Source organism: Schistocerca nitens, chromosome 2, assembly GCF_023898315.1.
Source record: "Schistocerca nitens isolate TAMUIC-IGC-003100 chromosome 2, iqSchNite1.1, whole genome shotgun sequence".
NCBI lineage: Eukaryota > Metazoa > Arthropoda > Insecta > Orthoptera > Acrididae > Schistocerca > Schistocerca nitens.
In genome coordinates, this window is record NC_064615.1 from 743,922,317 (window position 1) to 743,946,352 (window position 24,036).

The window sequence follows — 24,036 nt, forward strand, 5'->3', positions numbered from 1 at the left end:
CTTGAGGCGCAGTTAATATAGAAATATAGCGATATGACGATTTTTAAAACCTGAAATGAAATAGTTCACAAAAGAGGTGGAGAATGTACTAAATATAAAGGCCAAATGAGTCAGTGCAGTGACATTTCACCTAGTAGGTTAACAGAACAGAAATGTACTGTCCCAGCGATATTGGTTATATCTTCTGACAAATTTTCCACCTCTTTATGAATAACTTCCAAACCACTACAATCGTCATATCTGTCACTGAATCGATATTTTCAAGAGCTCATGTATGCCGTTAAAAACATTATTAGTCTCCTTCAAAAATTTTAAAAAATACATGGTTCCACAATATCTCAACAAGGAAAAACGTTACACGTGTTTACCAAAAATCTAAGGACTGGATCCTTATACTATCACTTGCTGTAAACAGCGAGCTTTCACCATATGTGAGGAGTGTCCACATTATAGCTCACGAACTTATCTCTGTCAGCTACCAGTATGACAAAACTTATATATAAATCCAATGCTTGGTTCGTAACGGTACCCTGTACCTGTATCTCTGACGAAAAAAATCAGAAGCGCAGATTTTGAAATGTGGTACATTACAACTTTTGCTGCAGTTGAAGCGATTTATGACTCCATGAAACCGCCCCCCCCCCCCCCCCCCCCGCCATGGTCCTAAGCCTAAGTTTTTACGCTACAAGACAACCGTACCCTTCACCTTGTAGTACGCATATGTCACAACCATATGATAAACTTTTTCACGAAAACATTCTTTCATGCGACAAAGGGTATTACTATGCCACCGATACGTTTGTTATATGATATGCAACAAAATATTGAGTGTCCTTTACAAAAAAGAAAGTTGCGTACACGAACCGGTATAAGAAGTGTCCGTAGAAAAATACGGTTAGGCAGTAACAGCTCTTTGCTGAGATTGGGTGACTATGTTGCTAAGGAACAGTGTCTTCCTAGCGATGAGCCCTCTAAAACGTAGGTCGCGCATTTATGCGCTGTATTTATGGTATGTTTTAGTTTCTACTGAAAGAGTGGAATATAAAATGCTATCTCCCTATTACCATGATTTTACTGCTACGTTCTGCAACTTGTCCAGTCTTTAACCACACATCGCACTTTTTTTTTTTTTTTTGGTAGACTAAGCATTAAATAATCGTTTTGAAAATGTCCTCTTTGACCCACAGAACCTGTTTTCTTCCTTTTTTTGTTATTGGCTTCTAGCAAGAACCTGTTTTAACCCCAGTGACAAAATTTGGAATTCATTAGGCGACAATATTTTGCCCAGTATTCCAACTCTTGCACTAGAAACGAAAGCATTTTTATTACATTCTTGAACGTATCTCCTCTCAGTCCCGTGTAATGCAGCTACGGAATTCTGTAAACTGGCTTTGTTTGAATCAGCACAGACAACTTTATGTGTAATTGTACATTTATCAGCAGTCTTTTTCCCTGAAGAAAATTTTTCTAAAGTCTTGATGGATTTTCTATGGATGTCACTGAAACATTTCTTTCGTTCATTTGTTGCACGTGGCGCTAGTATCACAAGGCAAATTATACGGTGGAATTCCATCGCTCTTAATCACACGTTTCCGCGGTAAATTTAGCACTTCAGAGCGGAAATCTCTAACACAATTCGTTTCCTTGAAAAGACTGGAGCATATTCTCCACAGCATTTCGACACTCGACAGTCAAATCTTTTGCAGACTTGCATCGCAAAAGATTGCATGAAGTACTACTTCAGTTCCTTAAGTATTTAGCGTAGTCAACGAAGTAAAATTAGGAGAAAAAACTCGTGACGCCGCAAGTTTTTGTACACTGGCACGGGGGAATGCAATGAGTAACGCAATAATTAAAAGTCCTGGTCGGTGGGTTGTGGGGCTTTTCAAGGTCACTTTTTGTTTTTCGTCAATGGTCGAAAACGTTGCTGCTAACGAATTTTTTTCCCAGTATAAAACCAAGTTACTGCAAATTTCCATTAATAAAAAGTTATATTCATTTCTTCTCTAGAACTAATAATTTCTGCATTGCAGGCGATGGAAAAATAGTAGGCTATTAAAATTAGTGTTTTAATGATACAAAGTACTGTTTACTGTTAAATGGGTTAAGGACCAATATTAAATGTGTGTACCAATTCAGATATTAATAACTAGTAACACAAACTCAAGAAATGTGTGTGGATAGAATCTATGTAAATATCTACACACTGTACTACAATGCTACAGGAGAAATTGATTCTTAATCATCCTGTATGGTGTTCTTCAGGGAAAGGCAGCTTCCCTCATCATGAGTGCAGCTCTCTTTTCAGTTTACATACAGACTATCTGCCCCAGCATTTCCTGCCTAGTTCTCTCATGTGAGTAGACAAAATAACTTCACTGAGCTGGTGCCCATATGGCGGAGTTATTTTCAGTTTATGAAGGAAGTATGTTTGCAGAGTTGGGGGGGGGGGGGGGGGGGAAACCTCAAGATCTGTAGCTGGCAACTGTCCATCATACTGAAGAGCTTGCCCCAAGTGTAACATGCTTTCAGTATGTTTCTTTGTGTGCACTATCAATGGCTGGAATACTTTTCAAAGCTTGAGGTTCTCAAATTTATCACTCCAGACTTTGCTCTCCTAACATCTGAAAGGATTGAGGGTCTTAAACTGGCTCCCTCTTAACAGAAGTAGATACCTAGATGTTTTGGAATTTCAACTATTTCAACACAAGTCAAGTAACGCATTACAATAGATTACTGTTCTAAATTTAAACATGATGAGTCCCGTTCCATCAGAGCTATTCACACCCACCTTGCAGGCTATGCTGTGGCTGTGCAGTAAGTGGCTCCACTCAGTGCATCCAGCTCTACAAGTGTCAGCAATTTGTGGAAGAGATTTATGCAGTCTACTAGTAACACAGTTAATCGCGAGAGAAATGCTGTAACTTTATGGTCATTGATTAACTCATCACCAAATCACTATAACATCATTACATGGCCTTACAGTATGCTGTCAACAAGAGATAGCAGCAAGATGCCACATTTACCAATCCAAACACCCCCCCCCCCCCCCACCCACCCCGCAGTACATATGTCACTCACAAATTAAGCACTTCTCAGCCACATATTTTACATAAAAGCCCACTTAACAACTGGGAAAATTACGCACACAATAAACTGAAAATAACTCCACTATATAAACATGAGCTCAGGAAAGTAATTTCACACACTTACAAAAGAGAACTGGACGGAAAATTCTGGGAAGATATAGTCTGTCTGTAAACTGAAAATTGAGCAATGCTTGTGGTGGAGGGAGTCACCTTTCCTGGAAGAACAGGATGAATAAGAATCAGTTTCCCCTGTAGCAGTGTAGGACAGTGTGCAGAGATTTGCATAGATTCTGTCTACAGGCATTTCTTGCACCAATATTATTAGAAATTCACATCTGTGTTCCATGCAGTGTTAACTCTCTTTCTGGAAAACAAACACCCCTGCTTGTCTACACACTGTGTCGCCAGTGATTCATAAGAGTAGCTGCAGAAGGGTACGTATAACTTCGTGAAAAACCATGTAATTGCTTTTTATATTACAGTGTGGTAGAGAGAATGAAGACCTGTCTTTTACCTCTTCAGTTTTCAGACCTATGAAGGAGGGATGTGCATGATCACAATCCAGCATACTTCCCTACTTCATGCATCTAATCTCTACATCCACCTTTCCATCCTGTTACACCCCCAGAACACAATGTATCTCTTCATATGGTTCTACTGCATTTAGATGTGGTACACACATTTAATACTTGTTCTTAACCTACATTATTTAACAATATGCATTACGTTTACACCAATCAAACACCATTTTTAATAGTCTGCAAGTTTTCCATCCCTTGCAGAGCAGTAACTATTTGTCCTAGGGAAAAAATAAAGAGGACCTTTTCTTGTAGGAAATTTTATGTGGTTTAATTTTGTACTGGGAAACATTTTCACTAGAAGTCATGGTTTTTGAAATTTTCAAGAAAATTTTTTTAAAAAAATGATCTTTACATGCCTGCCTTTCCCCATCTCCTCTTCCCCCTCCCAATCCCCCTCCCCCCAACCCCACCCCACACCAAATGGTCATGATTTTTAGTATATTGTTCATTAAATTTGCCCTACCATTGTACAAAAATTTGTGACAACACCAATTTTTCCTGCAGATGACGTTTTTTGTTCTTTTTTGAGTGGGTTAGTTGTGATTATGAGACTTGGCTTTGCTTGCGCACACACACACACAAAACACTTTCACTTGCAAATCACTTACTACAGAAAAGTAACTAACTGAAAACAACACTCACTCAATCACGAAGCCTCCAACATACAAATATGGGTGTGGAGTGTTCCTCACTGCTATCATGCACACAATGGCAGAAACACGTTTGCTGCTGTGCAGCATTTACTGTAACCCCCCTCCCCCCTTTTGCCCCAAATATACTCAATGAATAGTAAATAATAGAGATTATGTTATTTAATTTGACTATGTCCATTGAAAAATCTATCTATCAAAGCAAAATGAGTACTGTCAAGTAAAATAAATCTATTGGCACTAATTCTTAGCTCTAGATAAATGATACTTTTAATGGTTATTAAAATGATTTTTTTTTAATTTTCATTGGAAACTACAGATATTTCTGGCACCTTGATAGTGGCATTTGTAACAGAATTCAGGATGTCCTTCTGATCCCCAGACGTGGCAGCAAAGCACAAATGTAAATTATTATCCTCCAATATGTTTAAGGAGTTAACCTTCTGGAAGAGAGAGAGAGAGAGAGAGAATTTCTAACCTTTTTTTCAGCTGTCCCTGTCAGATACTAAGTTATTGACTGAACATACTTAACTTCTGGTCAGCGAATACATTCTCTGCTTTAGCTGAATTATCAGAGAACACATTTGTAAGACAAGAGGTGATGAAGATGCACAAAATTACGTAAAATGCTTGTCCATAAGTCAACACTGTGGGAGATACTTCTGAGTGTAAAGCACATCAAACTGAGTTTCTTAACTAGTCCAGTTTCACAGCAATAGATGTGTAGGAGACCTCAAAGTATCAGTTTAAGATTCAAAGAAATTCCATTACAGGAAAGAATATTAAAATCCTAGTGATCAACAGCTGGAGCATTCACAACAAAGTACTGTAAAGTTTGAAATTCTCCTAAAAAGTAGTGAAGCTCATGTAAAATTAGGTAGAAAAACCTAGTACAATCCCAAACATTTTGAGAAATTTTAATTATATTTCAATAGGATAGGCACATGAGAAAGAGAAGTGGTGTATTGTCTGGCTGCTGGGAAACTCAAAGCCACCGATACAGAAATTGAAGCTGCATGTGAGGTTGTTTGTGTAAGACTAATCATACCAAGGGTGGTTATAAACTTTTAATTGGCTCTTTCTCTCAGCAACCGTACTCACTCATAGATGCAATGGAAAACTTTAGAGAAAATTGGTTTTGTTACTATGTATGTTCAGCATTCATACTGTCATCATCTGATAATACTTTAATCATCCAAGAATCAATTGTGATAGTTATAGTTTTTTGAGTACTGAGCTTGACAAGACATCCTGCAAAACAATACTAAATGCCTACCCTTAAAACAATCTACTCGTACAACACGTAGTTTGGAAGTCCACTCATGATGGAAATCTGTTGGCTCTAATGGCAACAAATACACCTGACCCCTTTGGGGATGTCCATGTTGAAACTAGTATTAGAGACCCTGAGACAATTGTTGTAGCAGTGATTACCAAAATACAAAGTGAAATTAAAACAAATAAGATGAACAGGGCCTGGCAAAAAGATCTCCTGTATTTGGACAGGCCACTGTGTGAGTGGCAGTGGATATTGATTGATAGCAGTGTATATGCCATTTTTCTTAAGGACAATTGCTTGGCTAGGTGAATAGTGTGTGTTTGTTGTGGGGGAGTATATCCATATTGGTTGTTCTGTGATTACAACTCAGCAAGCATTTCGCACTCAGTTCAAACTTGACCAACATGATTCTGTTCCTGTGAGAAAAACTGTTTGATTGTGGGTATCAAACTTTAGAGCATCAGGTTCTACACTAAAAAGAAAATCTACTAGCTGACCTTGGACTCTTAACAATTCCAGAAAATGTGGTGCATGTGAATGCGTCTGTCCAGCAGTCTCCAAAGTGTTGAGCCTTTAAACATGCAGCTGCCCTGGGGGATTGTCTGATAGGGGTGTAAGAAAAATACTGCTCAGAGATCTTCACATGAACCCTTTCAAAACGACTGTTACAGAAGAATTTAGTAAGAGAGATTTTAAAACTCACAGAGCTGTGTGTGAGGAGGGCACTGTTTTGATTTATTCTGATGATATACACCCCTTCTTGCCAGGTACTGTAAATAAACACAATTTTGACTACTGGACAGCAGAAATCCTCAGGTACTTCACCAATTACCACTTTGCAATCATTGTATCCCAGTTTGGCGTGCCACTGTTAAATTTAGTGTGTGTGCCTGCAATTTTTTTTAAGAAAATGGCATAATGGTAATATTTAATTCAAATTGATACTGCCACGTGATAGAGACCAGAGTCCTACCTAAATTAAACCAGTTTGTTGGGGACTATGAAGAGGGAGAAGTCTGATTCTAACAAGATGGAGCAACACCTCACATTTCTTGGCATTCTCTAGAAATTGAGAGGAGTTGTTTCCTGGATGTGTTCTCTCTTCTTGAGGAGGCATCATGTGGCCCCAGAGGTCATCCAGTTTATCATCCTGTGATTTTTTTCTTTTGGGATACTTAAAGGTTCAAGGGTACAACCATCATCTCACAACCTTGCAAGCACTTCAGGAGGCAATTACCCAGGAAGTGGCTGCCATTTCACTGGAAATGACACAAAGTGCTATGGAAAACGTCTGGAAAAGGCTTTGTCAACAACAGAGGGCATAATTTTAAAAACCAGCTAATTTAAAATGGCATAGTATTTGTTGTTCACAGATAAAGTATTTTCATTGTATCTTTCTTTGTTTGTAATTAATTTTAAAAATATGGGAAATCTTTTTGCCATGTGTTATATATGTTCAATAAGCTAAAAAAAGAGGTATTAATGTCATATCCAAACGAAGAATTTGAAACTCTTAGCTCTAGACACAAGCATGTAGAAGAATTGTGGCTCCAGTTTTAAAGAACAGTTGACCATTCACTGGATACATATTTGTATGTGCCAATTAGAACAGTTCATGATGTGAGGGATCCTTATTGTGAAAGTAATCATTGTAAAGAAACTTCAAAAGAGACAGTGACTATTGCATAATAGGCATAAAACAGGGTTATAGGTAGAGAAATACTGAATGAAATGTGTTTGGATGTAAAAAGGGTAAAGTGTGAAACCTTCAGCAACTATGGTGGTAAAATATTATCAAAAGATCTCTCACGCAACCCAAAGAAATTCTGATCATATGTAATGCCTGTTAATTGTAGCGAAGTTAGTGTCAAGATTCTCATGGATGACACAGAAACTGAAACTGATGGCAGCAAAGCACAAGTAGAAATGCTTCACTCCATTTTAAAATGTTCCTTTACAAAGGAAAATCCAGGAGTATCAACCCAGCTTAAGTCTCATACACTGCAAAGAAGAATGATATAGCTGTTACTGTCATTGGCATTGACAAACAGCTGAAATCATTAAACCTGACCATGGTCTAGTGCCCTGTGAAATTTCTGTCAGATTCCATACAGAATTTGTGGCTGAGTTAGCCTCTCTATTATCTATAATATACTATAGATATCTAGATCAAGAAACTGTGCCCATAAGTTAGGAGAAAGAATTGGTTACAACATCAACAAAAAGGGTAACAGAAGTGATCTGCAAAACTACTGTCCAATATTCTTGATATCCATCTGTTGTAGAATCTTAGAACATATACTATGCTAAAATGTAATGAGGTACCTCAAACAGAATGATCTCCTCCGAAAACTTCTTTCAAGTAAAACTCTTCTTACACTTTTCTCACAAGACATACTGAAAACCGTAGCCCAAGGCAAGCAGGTAAGTGCAGTATTTCTTGACTTCCACACCAACACTTATTACCAAAACTATCAAGTGAAATTTGTGACTGGATTGAGAATTTCTTGGTGTAGGGAGGATACTGCATGTTATCTGGGATGAAGAATCGTCAACAGATACAGAAGTAACATCAGCCATTCCCCAGGAGAGTGTATTGTGACCCTTACTGTTGATGCTGAATGTTAATGACTTGGCAGACAATGTTACTAGTAATCTGAGAATTTTTGCAGGTATCTGTAATGAAATGCTGTCTAAAATAAGCTTCACAAACATCTAGTCAGCTCTTGATAAGATTTCAAAGTGATGCAAAGATTGGCAATTTGCTTTAATGTTCACAAATGTAAAATTAACACTCATAAAACAAAAATACTTTTTGACTACAATATCACTGAGACACAATTGGAAATGATAAACTTGTACAAATACCTTGGTGGAGCAGTTTGTAGGGATGTAAAATGAAATGAAACTTCCTGGCAGATTAAAATTGTGTGCTGGACTGAGACTCGAACCAGGACAGAGTTCGAGTCTTGGTCCAGCACACAGTTTTAATCTGCCAGGAAGTTTCATATCAATCCACACTCCACTGTAGAGTGAAAATTTCATTCTAGAAACATCCCCCAGGCTGTGGCTAAGCCATGTCTCCGCAATATCCTTTCTTCCAGGAGTGATAGCCCTGCAAGGTTCGCAGGAGAGCTTCTGTGAAGTTTGGAATTAAAGCTTTGAGGACGGGGCATGAGTCGTGTTTTGGTAGCTCAGTTGGTAGAGCACTTGCCTGCGAAAGGCAAAGATCCCGAGTTTGAGTCTCAGTCCGGCACACAGTTTTAATCTGCCAGGAAGTTTCATATCAGCACACACTCTGCTGTAGAGTGAAAATTTCATTCTATAAAATGAAATGATCATAGGTTCAGTCATAGGAAACTCAGGTTCATTGATAGGATACTAGGAAAATGTAATCAGTCTACAAATGAGATATGTACAAAATACTCATGTGGCCCATCCTAGAATACTGATCAAGTACGTTTCTTATTAAATCTACAGAGTAATATGCCACATAATTTGTCCTGCACAGTGCATATTGCTAAGAATGTGTATATTCTGCCCACGTGGGTGCTCTGAGGAATAGTTCAAATACACTGATACTTTCCTCATTAAGACAACCAAGCTAAATATTCAGGCTGACAGATATTTTGAGTACTGATCAGCTATTGTGATTTGGGGGGGGGGGGGGTGTCTGGATGTCTTTGGAAGAATGGTACCTTATTCTTCCTAAAGAGCCCAAACCAGTGAAAGTAATGATGCTGGACGCCGGCTCTGGAGTGAACTCGACATTTAACTCATTGTGAAGCTGTTCCATTGGGTTCAGGTTGGGGCTTTAGCAGGCCAGTCCATTTCAAGAGCATAATTGCCCATAAACCATTGCCTCACAGATGCTTCTTTATGACACACTGTGAAGCTGACACAATCAGTCATCATCTCCACACTGTTCCTCTATTGCACGCAGGACACAATGCTGTAAAATGCACTCATATACTTCCGCATAAATTCCTACTTGCAGTCATTGTGCTAGCTGAACTGGTCTAAATATTCAGTGCCTTAGAAATAAATCACTAGAACTTGAGGTAGCAATGAATGGTGCAAACATTGACTGCATGTGCATCATGGAGCATTGGTGCAGAACTTTTGAATTATCATTAATATTCATCCATATAAGTTGGCAAGTCAGTATTGTAGAAAAAATGCCAAAAACATAGGTGTATGTATCTTTTCTAAATCAAGTATCAGGTACAATCAATCAATACAAAAGAAGGTGTAAAGCTGACTTACGGTGTGTTGAGAATAATTTTGAAGCAGCAGCTATAGAGTTGTATGAAATACAGGGAAAAGTCATAGTTATAGCAGCATACAGACCACCTACTGGGGACACAGACATATTCATTAATCAATTAGAAACACTGCTTAGCATTCTTTTTACCGAAAGAGCCACTGTAGTTGTCTGTGGGGATTCCAACATAAATCCTATGAATGAAAGTAGGCTAAAAAATCAATTCTTAAATCTATTATGTAGTTTCAATCTGTTTCCACATATACATGAGCCCACATGAATAACAGATAATACAAACAGTCTTATAGATAATCTATTTTCAAATGTACAATCTACAGAAGTAGGAGTAACAAATACTGATTTAGGATTATCAGACCATAATGCTCTTATCTTCAAAATTCCTTCAGTGCCACTGCAAGTATAAAAGTGTACTTCATGTATAAAAGAAAATTTTCCACTGAAAACTGTGTAGAATTTACAAATATTCTAACTAGTGAGTCCTGGGCAGAAGTGCTGTCTCTAACAAATACGAATGATGCATATAACACTTTTTCTTCAATTTTCATGGGATATTTCAAAATGTGCTTTCCAAAGAAGCTGTACAGAATCACATCACCTCACAATACAAAGCCAAATTCTTGGATCACAGTTGGCATCAAAACTACTTGTGGAACTCTAAAAAGACTACATTCAAAACTGAAGACATCTACAGATCCACAGTTCATAGAATATGTCAAGAATTACAAGAGGGTGTATCTAAAAGTAATTGCCAAGGCAAAATTTATGAGTAATGACAACTTAGTAAGACAGTCTGATAACAAACCAAAAACCATATGGGGTATTGCGAAGACTGAAACAGGAAAGAGATGCGAAGATCAGGATATCATTCTCAAAAGCACAGAAAATGTAAATATTAAAAAACAAGATTTGCCAAATTACATAAACAATTATTTCAAAAATTCAACTTCATTAAGCTCAAAATTTAGAAACCAAGGAAAACCTGAATTTCCAAAAGCTGCTTGTAGCATGAGGATAGATCCAACAGATGAACATGGAGTGTTCAGAGTAATAAAAGCTTGAAACCTAAAATGTCAGCAGGAGTAGATGAGGTGCCTGTTTATATCATAACAATGACAGCTGCACAAACTGCAAGGCCCTTGGCATACGTAGCCAACTTATCATTTAGTGAAGGAGTGTTACCAGAAAGGATGAAAAGTCAAAATTGGGGCCATTATTCAAAAACGGTGACAAGCAAAGGGAGAAAACTATTGGCCAATATCCCTCTAGAAAAAGACAACAGCGTAGTAGGAATAAATTTAGATCTCTCTAAAGCATTTGGCACTGTCAGTCACAACATTCTTTTAGAAAAACTGGAAGCATAAGGTATTCATGGGACAGGGAAAGAGTGGTTTGAATCATACCTTAAAAACAGAACACAGACTGTAGGACTGATGTCAGATTACTCTAACCACAAAGTAAATTTAGTATCAGATGGAGGGGGGGGGGAGGGGAAAAAAATTAACAGGTGGAAATAGGAGTGCCACAAGGCAGTATTCTAGGTCCCTTATTGTTCCTTGTCACATACATGACTTTCACACCTTAGATGGAGCAGCAAAGGCCATAATGTTCGCAGATGACACTAGTGTGATAATAGGTGCACCAGAGCAGATGCTGCAAACAACTACTGATCAAGTAATAAAGAATGTCCACACTTGGTTCAGTGCAAACCGGTTGACATTAAATGCAAATAAAACAAATTATATGCAGTTGGGAAAATATGTCAAAATCTGTTGTTGGGTGACAAGGCCATAGACAGATGCGCATCAATAAAATAGCTCGGGATTCATGTAGATGAAAATCTTAATTTTAGTGATCGTGTAACGAAACTTGTGCAGAAACTTAACTCAGCCTATTTTGCTCTTAGAATTATTGCAAATTTGTAGTGCAGAGGGTGCCAGGATGCCATATTTTGCTATTTTCAGTCTCTTGCAACATACAGAATAATATTTTGGGGTTCCACCACTTACCATCTAAAACAAACCTTTCTGTTACAGAAGAGGCCTATCCGAATAATAAGACACAGTCATCATCAGACACAATGCAAACCCTTATTCAACAAGCTTAAATTTCTAACAATACCTTCCTTACATATATATAAAAATGTGTTTTATATGTTAGGGCCCACCTTGCAGATTTTCAGACAAATGCTGACTTGCATAGCTACAATAATCAAAATAGCACAACACTCTGTACTCAGCAAACTAAAAGAACACACACACAAAGGAATGTGAGCCATATTGGTACAAAACCCTACAACATACTGCCAGCCGACATCAGAAAGTTAGAAGATAAAAACAGATTTAAATTAGAATTTAAAGAATTTCTACTTGAACAGTGTTTTTACTCAGTAAATGACTATTTAGGTCAATAAATAATTCTAATAAATTAAAAACAAAGATTCCATGACTTACCAAACGGGAAAGTGCTGGTAGATAGGCACAATAAAAAAACACACAACACACACACAAAATTTCAAGCTTTCGCAACCAACGGTTGCTTTGTCAGGAAAGAGGGAAGGAGAGGGAAAGATGAAAGGATGTGGGTTTTAAGGGAGAGGGTAAGGAGTCATTCCAATCCCAGGAGCGGAAAGACTTACCTTAGGGGGAAAAAAGGACAGGTATACACTCGCCACACACACATATCCATCCACACATATACAGACACATACAGACATATTTAAAGGCAAAGAATTTGGGCTTTGCCTTTAAATATGTCTGTATGTGTCTGTATATGTGTGGATGGATATGTGTGTGTGGCGAGTGTATACCTGTCCTTTTTTCCCCCTAAGGTAAGTCTTTCCGCTCCTGGGATTGGAATGACTCCTTACCCTCTCCCTTAAAACCCACATCCTTTCATCTTTCCCTCTCCTTCCCTCTTTCCTGACAAAGCAACCGTTGGTTGCGAAAGCTTGAAATTTTGTGTGTGTGTTGTGTGTTTTTTTATTGTGCCTATCTACCAGCACTTTCCCGTTTGGTAAGTCATGGAATCTTTGTTTTTAATATATTTTTCCCATGTGGAATGTTTCTTTCTATTTTATTTATATCAATAATTCTAATAATATTTATATTAAGGCAAAACTGAAAACACTGTCTTCCATCCCCTAAAGTTTCTGTTAATTTTTTAAATCTGATGGACAGCTGTTGAGTGTGATAAAATCTTTAATGAATAGATTTAGTGAATATAAGGGCTTCCTGTTTAGAAAAGACAAAAGTAAAACCTTAGGGCTAACAGACTATGCAGTTACAATACTGTTAGTATACATGTATAAAAAGTTGTATTACTGTGTCTTGTATGACCAACTATTATTCTTTGTACATTTTTTTGTACAATTTTGTATGTATTGTTCTTTGTACTACTTAATGTAAAATTTTGTATGTTCCTTTTTCACAAATTGTTTCCCATAAATTTACATGTACTTTTGGACAACACTCATACCATGTTTATTGTCTACAGATGGATAAATAAATGAATAAAAAAAATAAAAAGTACATGACGTATGCCTGGTCTTGGTTTGGCTGTGGTTATTCCTCTGCTCTTCCACTTCACAATCACATCACTAAGAATGGACTTCAAAAGTTTTAGAAAGGTTGAAATGTCACTGATGGATTTATTAGTCAAGTGACATCTAATTAGTAGTCCATGTGTGAAATCACTGAGCTCTCCTGAGTGACCCATACTGCTGTTAGTGCTTCTTTCCTGACAACACATACCTCTTTTTTACATTAGTGTGACTGCCTCTCATGTCATCAAGTCATCAATTCCACAGTACCTAAGGGTGTCTGGATACTTTTGATCTGATAGTGAATGTCAATTTGTCATGTGCTAAAAGTAGGGCTTTTGATTTATGCCATATGATGAACTTCTATGGACCAGTAATTCTATATTTAATATGTTGTTGAAAGTACAGCTGCATAGCTACAAATAAATAACATGTCTCCAAATAATGAAACTGTGTAATTGTGTGGCTTTTAGTCCATAATGTCATCCAAATCAAGAACTTTAGTAATCCAATGTATTATTATAATCACAGTCTAAAATTATCACTCAAATTTATAAAACATGTTTCAGTTGTAACTTAGCAGTCACCTGCAGGATCTAATCGGTGCAAATTTTACTGTCCCAGTCTTCTGAAACAGATTAATTGCCAGACTGTAATTGTAACATGAAATATGTTTTTCTGTATCCCTGTACAGGTCAAGTACCAAGCAACAATCTGTCACTGGAAGCCATATTGATATTCTTGAGGCATGGAGATAGGGGTCCTCTCTCACATGTTCGAAATGTCTCAACTGTCAATTGTGCAGTTGATTTATCAGGTGTTGATCATGACCGCACAGTACGACAACTCCAGCAGCTTCTACACAATGCAAGTTCGCCCCAATTAATGGGGCCATTTCATGGGTAAGAAATTACTCTTTCTAATAATAATATTCTGTCTGTCTTAAGAGGCTGGTTATTTTTGTTTTATTTTGGGGGGGGATTAACTGCCAACGGTCTTGCCGCAGTGGTAACACTGGTTCCCATCAGATCACCGATGTTAAGCACTGTCGGGCTGGGCTAGCACTTGGATGGGTGACCATCCGGTCTGTCGAGCACTGTTGGCAAGTGGGGTGCACTCGGTCCGTGTAAGGCAAACTGAGGAGCTACTTGATTGTGAAGTAGTGGCTCTGGTCTCGTAAACTGACATACAGTCAGGAGAGCGGTGTGCTGACCACATGCCCCTCTGTATCTGCATCCAGTGACACCAATGGGCAGAGGATGACATGGCGGCAAGTCAGTACTATTGGGCCTTCCAAGGCCTGTTCAGATGGAGTTGAGTTTTAGTTTTTTTTAATTTAACTAAGATTTCTGTGAAAATCAGAAATGCAGTCTAAGATACAACATCTAAAGTGAAGAGTCTCTTTTAAATACATCACTTTTTGTTTTGTGAAAATAAGACAGATATCTGCATATAGAAATTCAATGTGTTTAGTGCAGCGAAGTAAGAGTGCCTTTTGATGTTACAGCTATATTTGAGCTACTGAAATGTAAGAACATATTGGTCACATGCATCTATACTCTTCAGAAAATCAGTAGAACAAGTTTAAGCTGCTTCCCTGATGAAGAGCTACAACCTCTGCAGGAAGTATGACCCTTGTAGTCAAATGTTCATATACAAAACTATTGTATTTGTCAGAGTCGTGTAACCTCTCTGCATCTCTTAATCAGGTAACCAGGGAGCTTTTATTTGGTCTGTGTACACTCACAGAGAATTAATAGAATGCAATACTAAATGTCGATTAGTTATATCTGACAGTTTCCAAAAAAGTGATTTGTGTACTGGTATGAAAATCTGTACTAACATTATCAACTGTGTTCCTGGGGAGTACCGGTATAGCTCGACATTTAATTCCATTCCAAAAGATGATAATGCGGAATTCTAATTCATTGCTCCCCATAGGGTAGGGTGTACTTCAGTTAAACTAACTTTATGATTGACATTTCAGCTAGTTGAATGGTAGGGGCCAACTGCTTGCCTATTGAATTTCGTTTTTGAATACCATGTACTCACTGTGAGACCTAATTTGCATGTATATAATGCGGAGCCTTGTCAAGCATGACTGGTTCCACAGCTGCAGCATACTACAGTCTGTCACAAAGTTATTTTATTCAAGCTATAATGGGATGCAAGAGATGATGTCTCAAACATTGTTATAATAACAGAATTTACAAAAATTCCAAGGCAATGTTAACAGGTCATTTGATGAAGCCATCATGAAAAATAATAACGTGATTACCATATATTGCTCCACAGCCTGATAAAAATGTAGGAGCTTCTTGCATTTTGCATTGACACCTTGGGAATGTGGACCCACACCAGTTTTGTTTTTGTCTCCATATAAACAGGTTCTTTAGGTGCAATGAACTAAGATTACAATAGAGTCCTGAAAGTAGGGAGAAATCACCGTATTACTTTGTTTGCCATACATGTCACAAACTGCTCTTCATATTCAAATCTAGCAACAGCTGCAGAAAACATTGTCCACACAAGTTGTAAAACTCAACATGTCACTTACATAACTGAAGGTGTAAGATAAATAAGGCTTCATTTAGTGCAGGGGTGTCCAACCTGCAGCCCGCAGGCTGCATGCATCCCAAAGCTAGTATCAGTGCAGCCCAGGAAGTGAGCAACTATCAGAAAATTTGTAAAATAGTAATAATAATAATAATAATAATAATAACAATCCATAACATTCTGTTTGTGTAAAGTTATGATAGATTGTATTTGAAACTCTCACCTCATGATGCCATTCTCTCTTTGGTCTAGACCACTCTTAAAATTCGACATCTTTTATGAACAGTATGGATACAGTGCCAGAAGATTTTCAGGTGGAATGCATAGAGCTGCAGTCTGACATCCAGTTAAAAGAAAAATTTGATCATGTATCTTTGTTGGACTTTCACAAGTCATACCTTCCCAGAGACAAATATCCCCTGCTGCACACTCACATGTTATATATGTCATCTTTGTTTGGAAGCTTGTACATTTGTGTACAGATTTTTTCAAGAGACAAGCACACAAAGAGTAAAAATACAGCCAAAATTTCATCTTAAAGTCTTGAGAACACCCTGAGAATTGCAACAACTTTGACCAAATGAGATACTGATACATTTCCAAATTCAGAGCCAAATGTCCCATTAATCCCATGAATTGTAATTAACTTACACTGATCAGCCAGAACATTATGACCACTGACCTACTTTTGTTATAAATCTGTCCAGGTGATAGTAGTCTCACCTGGTGAGGAATGAGCGTTAGACACACGAACAATGCATGTAGTATCAGTGTTCATACTGTCCATGTGCAGAATGGAGAAGGTGCACGCTCTGTCTCAGTTTGACTGATGGCAGACTATGATGGCCAAGAGGCTTGGCACGAGCATTTTGGAAACTACACAATTTGTTGGGTGTTCAAAGAGTTCTGTGGTGAGTGTCTCCAACATGTGGCGAAACCAAGATGAAACTACATCCAGATGTTGTTGGTTGGGCAGCCACCCCTCATTACAGATGTTGGACATTGTAGGCCAGGCAGACTGGTAAAACAGAAAATGCGGTGAAGTATGGCAGAACTAACATCAAATTTTAATGATGAGCAGATCCCGAGTGAGTCTGAACACACAGTGTATCAAACACTTCTAACAACAGGCCTCTGCAGCTGACAACTCATGCATATGCTAATGTTAAGTGTTAACACCATGACATCAACAACAACTGAAATGGGCAAGTGACCATCAGCACTGGGCATTGGTGCAGTGGCAGAGTGTTGTATGGTCTGATGACTCCTGATAATTTCTTCATCATGCCAAGGGATAACATGAATCTGTCATCTTCCAGAGGAACAGCTCCTTGACACCTGTACTGCTGGTGGCGGCTCCATTATGCTCTAGGAAACATTCATTTGGGCATCCATGAGTCCAGTGGAGCTCATGCAAGGCATCAGGATGGCCAAGGAATAGGGTACACTAGTTGCAGACCATGTACACCAGTTCATGGCGATCATGTTTGCTGACAGCAGTGGCATTTTTCAACAAGATAATGCACCATGTCACAAGGCCAGAAGTGTGTGGAGTGGCTCAAGGACCACAGTGGCTGGTTCCAGTTGGTGTGCTGGCCCCCCAACTTGCCAGATCTGAATCCAATCGAACACATCTGGGATTTGATTGAACATTGCGTCAGAACTCATTGGGAATTAGGTGACTTATGTGTGCAGATGTAGTACTAACTCCTCCAGTGATCTACCAACACCTCACTGCTTCCATGTACAACATGTCACCGCTGTTATCCATGCCAAATGTGGTCATAATGTTCTGGCTTATCAGTATATATGTAAAATTATCAATGAAATCTCATATATAAAATGTCAGATTAACTCCATGTTCCTTTTATAGAATAAAGGATCATAAATTAATAAATTATAAATTACTTAAATGTGTTAATTACATACCTTTGACTGCATCCCTCTCTCGTCACCTCCAATTTCTTTTCCCTCAACAGTTAGTTTGAGTGTGAAGTATATTATGCCTTCTTCCAATGTGGCCAAGATAGGGTAAAATGTTGGACACCCCTGATGTAGTGTGAGAAATTAATGTCTTCCTTTAAAGCCCTCACACAGTTTATCTTGTGTGCATTAGTTTTATTTTATTTTTTATTTAGTGACTTACAAGAGCAGACTTTGGATCTGGTCTTTTGTAAGAATGACGCGTAAGGGTGGATATGAATTGTGCTTCACAGTGGACTACACTACATTTATCCTCCGTGCCATGTCACATTAGTTGTGTTGTGATTGTGATGTGACTTCCACACTGTTGTGACATGTCTATTTATCCAATAGTATGTCACCTCAAATATGACTGTACAAGTGGAGTGTTGGAGACAACAACACAAATAAATAATCCAAGTACCATAACTATATTTACAAGGTCCAGTAGCATTAATGTGACCACTGCTTAAGTTCATCATCAATGTGCAATAACAGCTCACAGACGGCAGGTCGTCAGCACAAATAGTGGAGGCTATATAATGCATGTTGGGGGGGATGTGAAAAACAGTACAGTGGAAACAGAGTAATTAATCTGATGTCCAAAAGGGCATGATCATTGGCTTTCAGGTCCTGGGTGGAAGCATTTCCAAAATGACTAAGTTTTTTAACTCTTTACATGCCACATGGTTAAAGTATACCATACATGGCAAAATGGTGCTATCCAAAACCAGTGTTGAGGCTACTGCGGTGCATTGCAGACCAGAGATGACAGGGGTGAACAATAGCTGTGGATATGTGCCCCGGTAAATAGACATACAACTGTTGAGCAACTTGCCACCGAGATGAACCACAGGGCACCAACAGTGTCTCCTGTTCAGTGAATGTTGCTGCATGTGGGTCTCCAAAGCAGGTGCCTGGTTCTCGCACCCATGCTGACTGTTGCTCGTTCGCGATAAAGGCTACAATTTGCACGTCAATACAGAGTCGGGACGCCCACTCAGTGGCTATAGAAGACCTTTTCAGATGACAGATGACCATTGGCACATACAGCATGAAATGCCTGAAAGCAAATACCCTGCAGCAGTCATCAGAAGGGTCCAGGCCAGAGGAGGGAGCGTTATGGTCTGGGGAACGTTTTCATGACCATATCCACCCTGCATGTGGTGTCACCACCAAACTCCCTGGATTTAAACCCAATAGAGAATCTGTGGGACCTCCTCAACTAGGTTGTTTCCACCATGGATCCTCAACTGAGAAAACTAGCATAGCTGGCCATGGCACTAGAGTTGTCATGGCTCCACAGAACCTCACTGACTGTCTTCCTGCCCATCTTAGAGCAGTCTGTGCTGCAAAAGGTGGTTATTCAGACTTTTCATAGGTGATCAAATTAATGTGACTGGACAGTGTATTAGAACACTCCAAACAAAACATAGAACTCTGGTATAACTGAACGCAAATCTCTCCTTTAGGAACAGGTAACTTCAAACAACTAAGTCCATAACTAGACAATGCAATACAAGTCTGATAGATCCTCTTACAAGTCCACCTCTACCAAGTTGCATTCGGAGATGGCTTACTTGAGATCCACTGTACTGGCAGTGGTACTGCTCACCGATGACTGCCACAGGAGACAGCACGCTGGCTTCCTGGCACGGGCTCTGACTTTGGACCTCCATGAATTCACTGTACTCACTAAGGGCTGAGAGTAGACTGACTGTTGAAGCCTGATGGCGCTGGCTATATTATTGTGTGGATGAATACTTTCAATCCGGGTGACTGATTGCTGCTGTTTGTGATGACAGACAGCTTGCTTATTGGCTTCCAGTAGTTGATTGGTATCTATGGAAGGCATGGCACTGTAGTTCTATCGGCTGTGGTGCTCTCTTAGGGCAGCTGTCACTATCAACCTTGTTGAACAATCGGACTTGTGATTATGCAACCAGGAATGTCATCCTGTATCACATGATGTCACCTGGCGAGTGCTGGAGGATTTAGCTTTCCTGCCACCTCATGTGAAGGGATTTGCCATTGGTGTGGTCTGAAACTGCGACTGGGGTGACGTTCATCTGGTGCCCAGTCATCGGTTGATGTAGTAGGTTGCTGCCTCTGGGCAGCAAAGCAGCAAAATGTCCTCTTTCCCTGCCCTCACCCCACCCCTCCTGCAGGATTGCGGGACAAAAGCACATGGAACTGAGAATGGTTCTTTGATGAGGTGAACCAAAAGAACTGATGCATGAGCATAGGTCAGCTGCTTATGGACAGCAGGCACACTCGGGCCAGCCCACTCGTGGCACTGACAGTTAAATGAAGGCCCAGACAGGTTGTTGCTGTAACACAGGAGGGAAGCCAGGAGCACAAGAAGCACCACAGTACTGGAACACAGACCCAGATACAACGTACAGCCTGTTGAGCTTGGAAGACCCACCTGGTAATGCTACAGCCCTGAGAAAAGAGAACCCAGAATGAGAGCAAATCAGAATAGTGATATCCACTTGAAGAGCCACAACAGAAGGGCCCTACATGGAGACCAGTGGCAGATGGAGAGAGCTGTCATTAGGTCCACCCAAAGTGCCACAGTGGAGGTAAGGCATATGGAGTTGGTCATATAGGATGACACAGGATCCCATAGCACAAAATGAGCAGTGGTGTCCAACATGATAGGTGAGAAAGGCCATCCAACTTGTAGATCTGCTGAAGCACCAGGGTGATTGAGGGGGGGGGGGGGGGCATCCTTAGGTTGTCCCAGCAAGTGATGTATGGTTACCCAGTGGAAGTATCTGGAATGACCAACCAATTTGCATTCCATAGGGATCAACTGGAATGTAAGGGTAGCTGAGACCCTGGTGTCAGTGGCTCCAGTCCAGACAGGGAAGGAGGCAGTGGGTACCACTGTTGGTCGCATCTGGGATCCTTATGGGGTGCTTGAATCATGGTCACAGAAACCCAGATGCTGGAATAGATTGCCCAAAAAGTTAGCTGACGTATATGGATACGTGAGAAACTGCACTTGCACACTGACTGAACAGTACTGTACTTGTACATGACAGCTACCATGAAGTGGCTCTTGACGGTTGTTATTGTGAAATGAATTCACTTACTGTGACTATGTATTAGTGCCATTGACTAATGGTAAATGAAAATTCACCTTAACAACTTTGGCTATCCAGTCATGCCCCCAGGCTGATCCAAACTTCCATATCCCATGCAGTCATAACCCCTATGCTTGCATATTCATGAAACTAAGCACAGGAAGACAAATGTGTTTTGTATCATCATTTTAGCCCTGCCAGACTCAATTACATCATTAACGGTGACAGTGCCTGTGCTTATACAGTAAGTGCGTTTTTACAATACATTGTGTTGTAATAAATGCAGTTACTGCATAAACACAGCCACTGTCAACATTCTGGTTATTACTGCTTTTGAGAGTACCTGAAGAAAACAATTATGCATAAGTATATGCATCAATAATAGACTGAGATAATCCAGTATCTATTTTAAATTTAAAAAAATGTCCATTAATGCCTAAATTCACAAAAATTGCTTCAACAAAATGTTCAAGAACTGAGGCCATGGAACAGATGAACAAAAGAACAATTAGGTTCATCATTATCCACATAGTGTGTAACAAAATCTACAATAGAACAAACATCTTGAGTAGTCTCACCATGAGAATATAGTAATCAAACAAAGTTTGCATTATTGTCAGAACTATTAGTATAAGAATCAGGTTCCTGAGCCTGAGTAGGCAAAGTCACATGAAAACAAAGTATCACCTGTAACAGCAGGTGGATCTGTACAGCGCAGTATCTGTGAACATACTTCAGCTTTATGACCCTGGTTGTGGCTAAAAAGGCAGTGCAGGCATATGAAAGGATAAGATGGCCTGTTATGGTGGATGAAACACTGGACATAAGATTTGATGGGTGACACCAGATTACTGGCAAGCGACGAGTACTGGTTCTGTGGTGTAGCCCAATGTTGTACTGACAAGTGACTAACGGAGGAAGCAGAGTCTTGGTCTTGATGACTGTCCAATGCCTAGGTGGCAGATGTCCAGCTGAAGGGTAGGGGGTAGGAGGATATCCTGAGGTGTGGCCCAAGGTCTAGGAGACTGACTCTGATGACCTGGCTGAGCACAGTGGGTAACTGCATTATACTGAAAAGTTGCCTGAAACACACTGGAATTATCACACTGAAATGCCTGTGCAGAGCTGCAGTGCTTTTTAAGAAGTTTGCTCTGTGATTAAACAGTCATTTAATGATGGATTGTACAGGCAAAGGAGGTTGCTCTGAAGTAATGAGTGCGGAGTGTGATTAGTAACATGTCCCTGACTACTGAATCTGCAAAACCAGGCATAGGTCAGATTGTAACATGTTACCTGGCAGTCATGAGCTAGGCCTTACAAAGAGGCAATACATTCATTATATGGTTCTCTAGATGTTTATATACAAAGAAAAAAATCCTCTGGTCTGTTGCCGCCACAGAAAGGTTATCTTGAAAAAATTTGCCTAGTTATGTTTTATGTCTGAATAATTAAATTCACTCTGATGTTTATCCAGAAAAAGTTGTATTGTAACACAGGAGCACCAGTGGTAGTGAAGAAAAATACACATTTCATTACATCAACTTGAAGTCCATACACAGTGAAGCTTTGATCCAAGTAGTCCACGTAGCAGGTCCAATGGTCCCATGATGGGTCGAACTGAAAAATGCAGTGGCTGGACACTGAACATGTAGGTTGTGCTGCAGCTCATGTTCCAAGTGGTGTTGCAAGCAGGCCTGAGCATCTGCCAACATGTGCAGTACAGTCAGCAGGGAGTTGAGGAGAGTAAACATGGGAACAGAAAAGTCTACAGGTTCTGTCACCTGGAATAAGACACACACAATAAGAATTCACAGCAAGGTACATGCAACCAATGCTTGAAGGGAGCAAAGCACTGTCCAGAGTTTTAGAGCGAGTCACTAAGGAAATGGGGAACCCATGTACAAAACAACCAGAGATCAGAGCAATCACACTGCGCCACACCAACCATGAAAAAATGAGAAGTACCTTGATGGAGACAGCCACAAGTCAGTGCAAAGTACTACACAACAGTCAGCAAAAATGGTCAATACTTGAGCAGTGCTAGAGAAGCAGAAACTTTGCACCACAATACCAAGAAGTTGCAAAATGCGTAGACTGTGGATCAAAACTGACTGTGCCACTTTTGTGACATAGCTGCACCACTATTACGATGTATCTCTCTGTCCAGTAGCATGTCACCTCAAAAATAACTATGTCAGTGTAGTGTCAGAGACAACTACACAAATAAAGTACCATAACTGTGTTTATTAGTATACTCAAATGAAACGTAGAACTTGGGTATAACTGAACTCAAATCTCTCTTCTTGGAACACGTAACTTCAAACTTCTAGTCCATAACTAGACAATGTGATACAAGTCTCATTGTTGCTCATACAAGTCTGTCTCTACCAAGCTGTATTCTGAGATGGCTTCCTTGAGGTCCACTGTACTGGCAGCAGTACCACTCACTGATGATAACTGCAGGAGGTAGCTCACTGGATTCTTGGTGTGGGCTCTGACTATGGTCCTCCATGAACGATCTATACTCACTGCAGGCTGAATGTAGACTGATTGTAGAGGCTTGACAGTGCTGGTTATATGGTCTTACACTTGATCCCCATGACTGGCTGCTGCTGGCCTTGATTACAGGTTGCTTACTCATTGGCTCTCTGCATAATGTGACATCCTCCAGTGGTTGATTGGCCTCTATGGAAGGCATGGCACTGTAGCTCTGTTAGCCATGGTGCCTTCTTAGGGCAGTCATTGCTATTGACCGTCTTAATTACCACACCTGCCGATTATGAAAAACCTGTGACACCACATAATACCATGGGATTTTGTGCAGTGAGTGTTGGATGACATGGCAGTTTGAGTCATTTCTTGTGTCATACAAGTTACTGAATTCCTGTCGCAGAATGTGTTATCTAAAATAAAGTGATTCAATTCTTTTTTATTTTGCTTATTTCTTCAACAATAAAAAAACTATATTTCTGTTTGGGTATGTACCACCAGAAAGTGTTCATAT

General features: G+C 39.6%; 1 protein-coding gene and 1 pseudogene across 2 annotated transcripts in view; both read left to right on the plus strand.

The window, feature by feature from the left end:
* The window catches only part of LOC126236964 (2-phosphoxylose phosphatase 1), a 114,400-nt gene that overhangs the window by 13,631 nt on the left and 76,733 nt on the right, over positions 1-24,036 (plus strand). For both annotated transcript variants that reach the window (XM_049946669.1, XM_049946670.1), the window contains one exon: positions 14,117-14,324. In XM_049946669.1, the coding sequence (XP_049802626.1) occupies positions 14,117-14,324 (208 nt within the window). The remainder of the gene's footprint in view (positions 1-14,116; positions 14,325-24,036) is intronic.
* Positions 14,410-14,527, plus strand: LOC126238494 (5S ribosomal RNA; annotated as a pseudogene).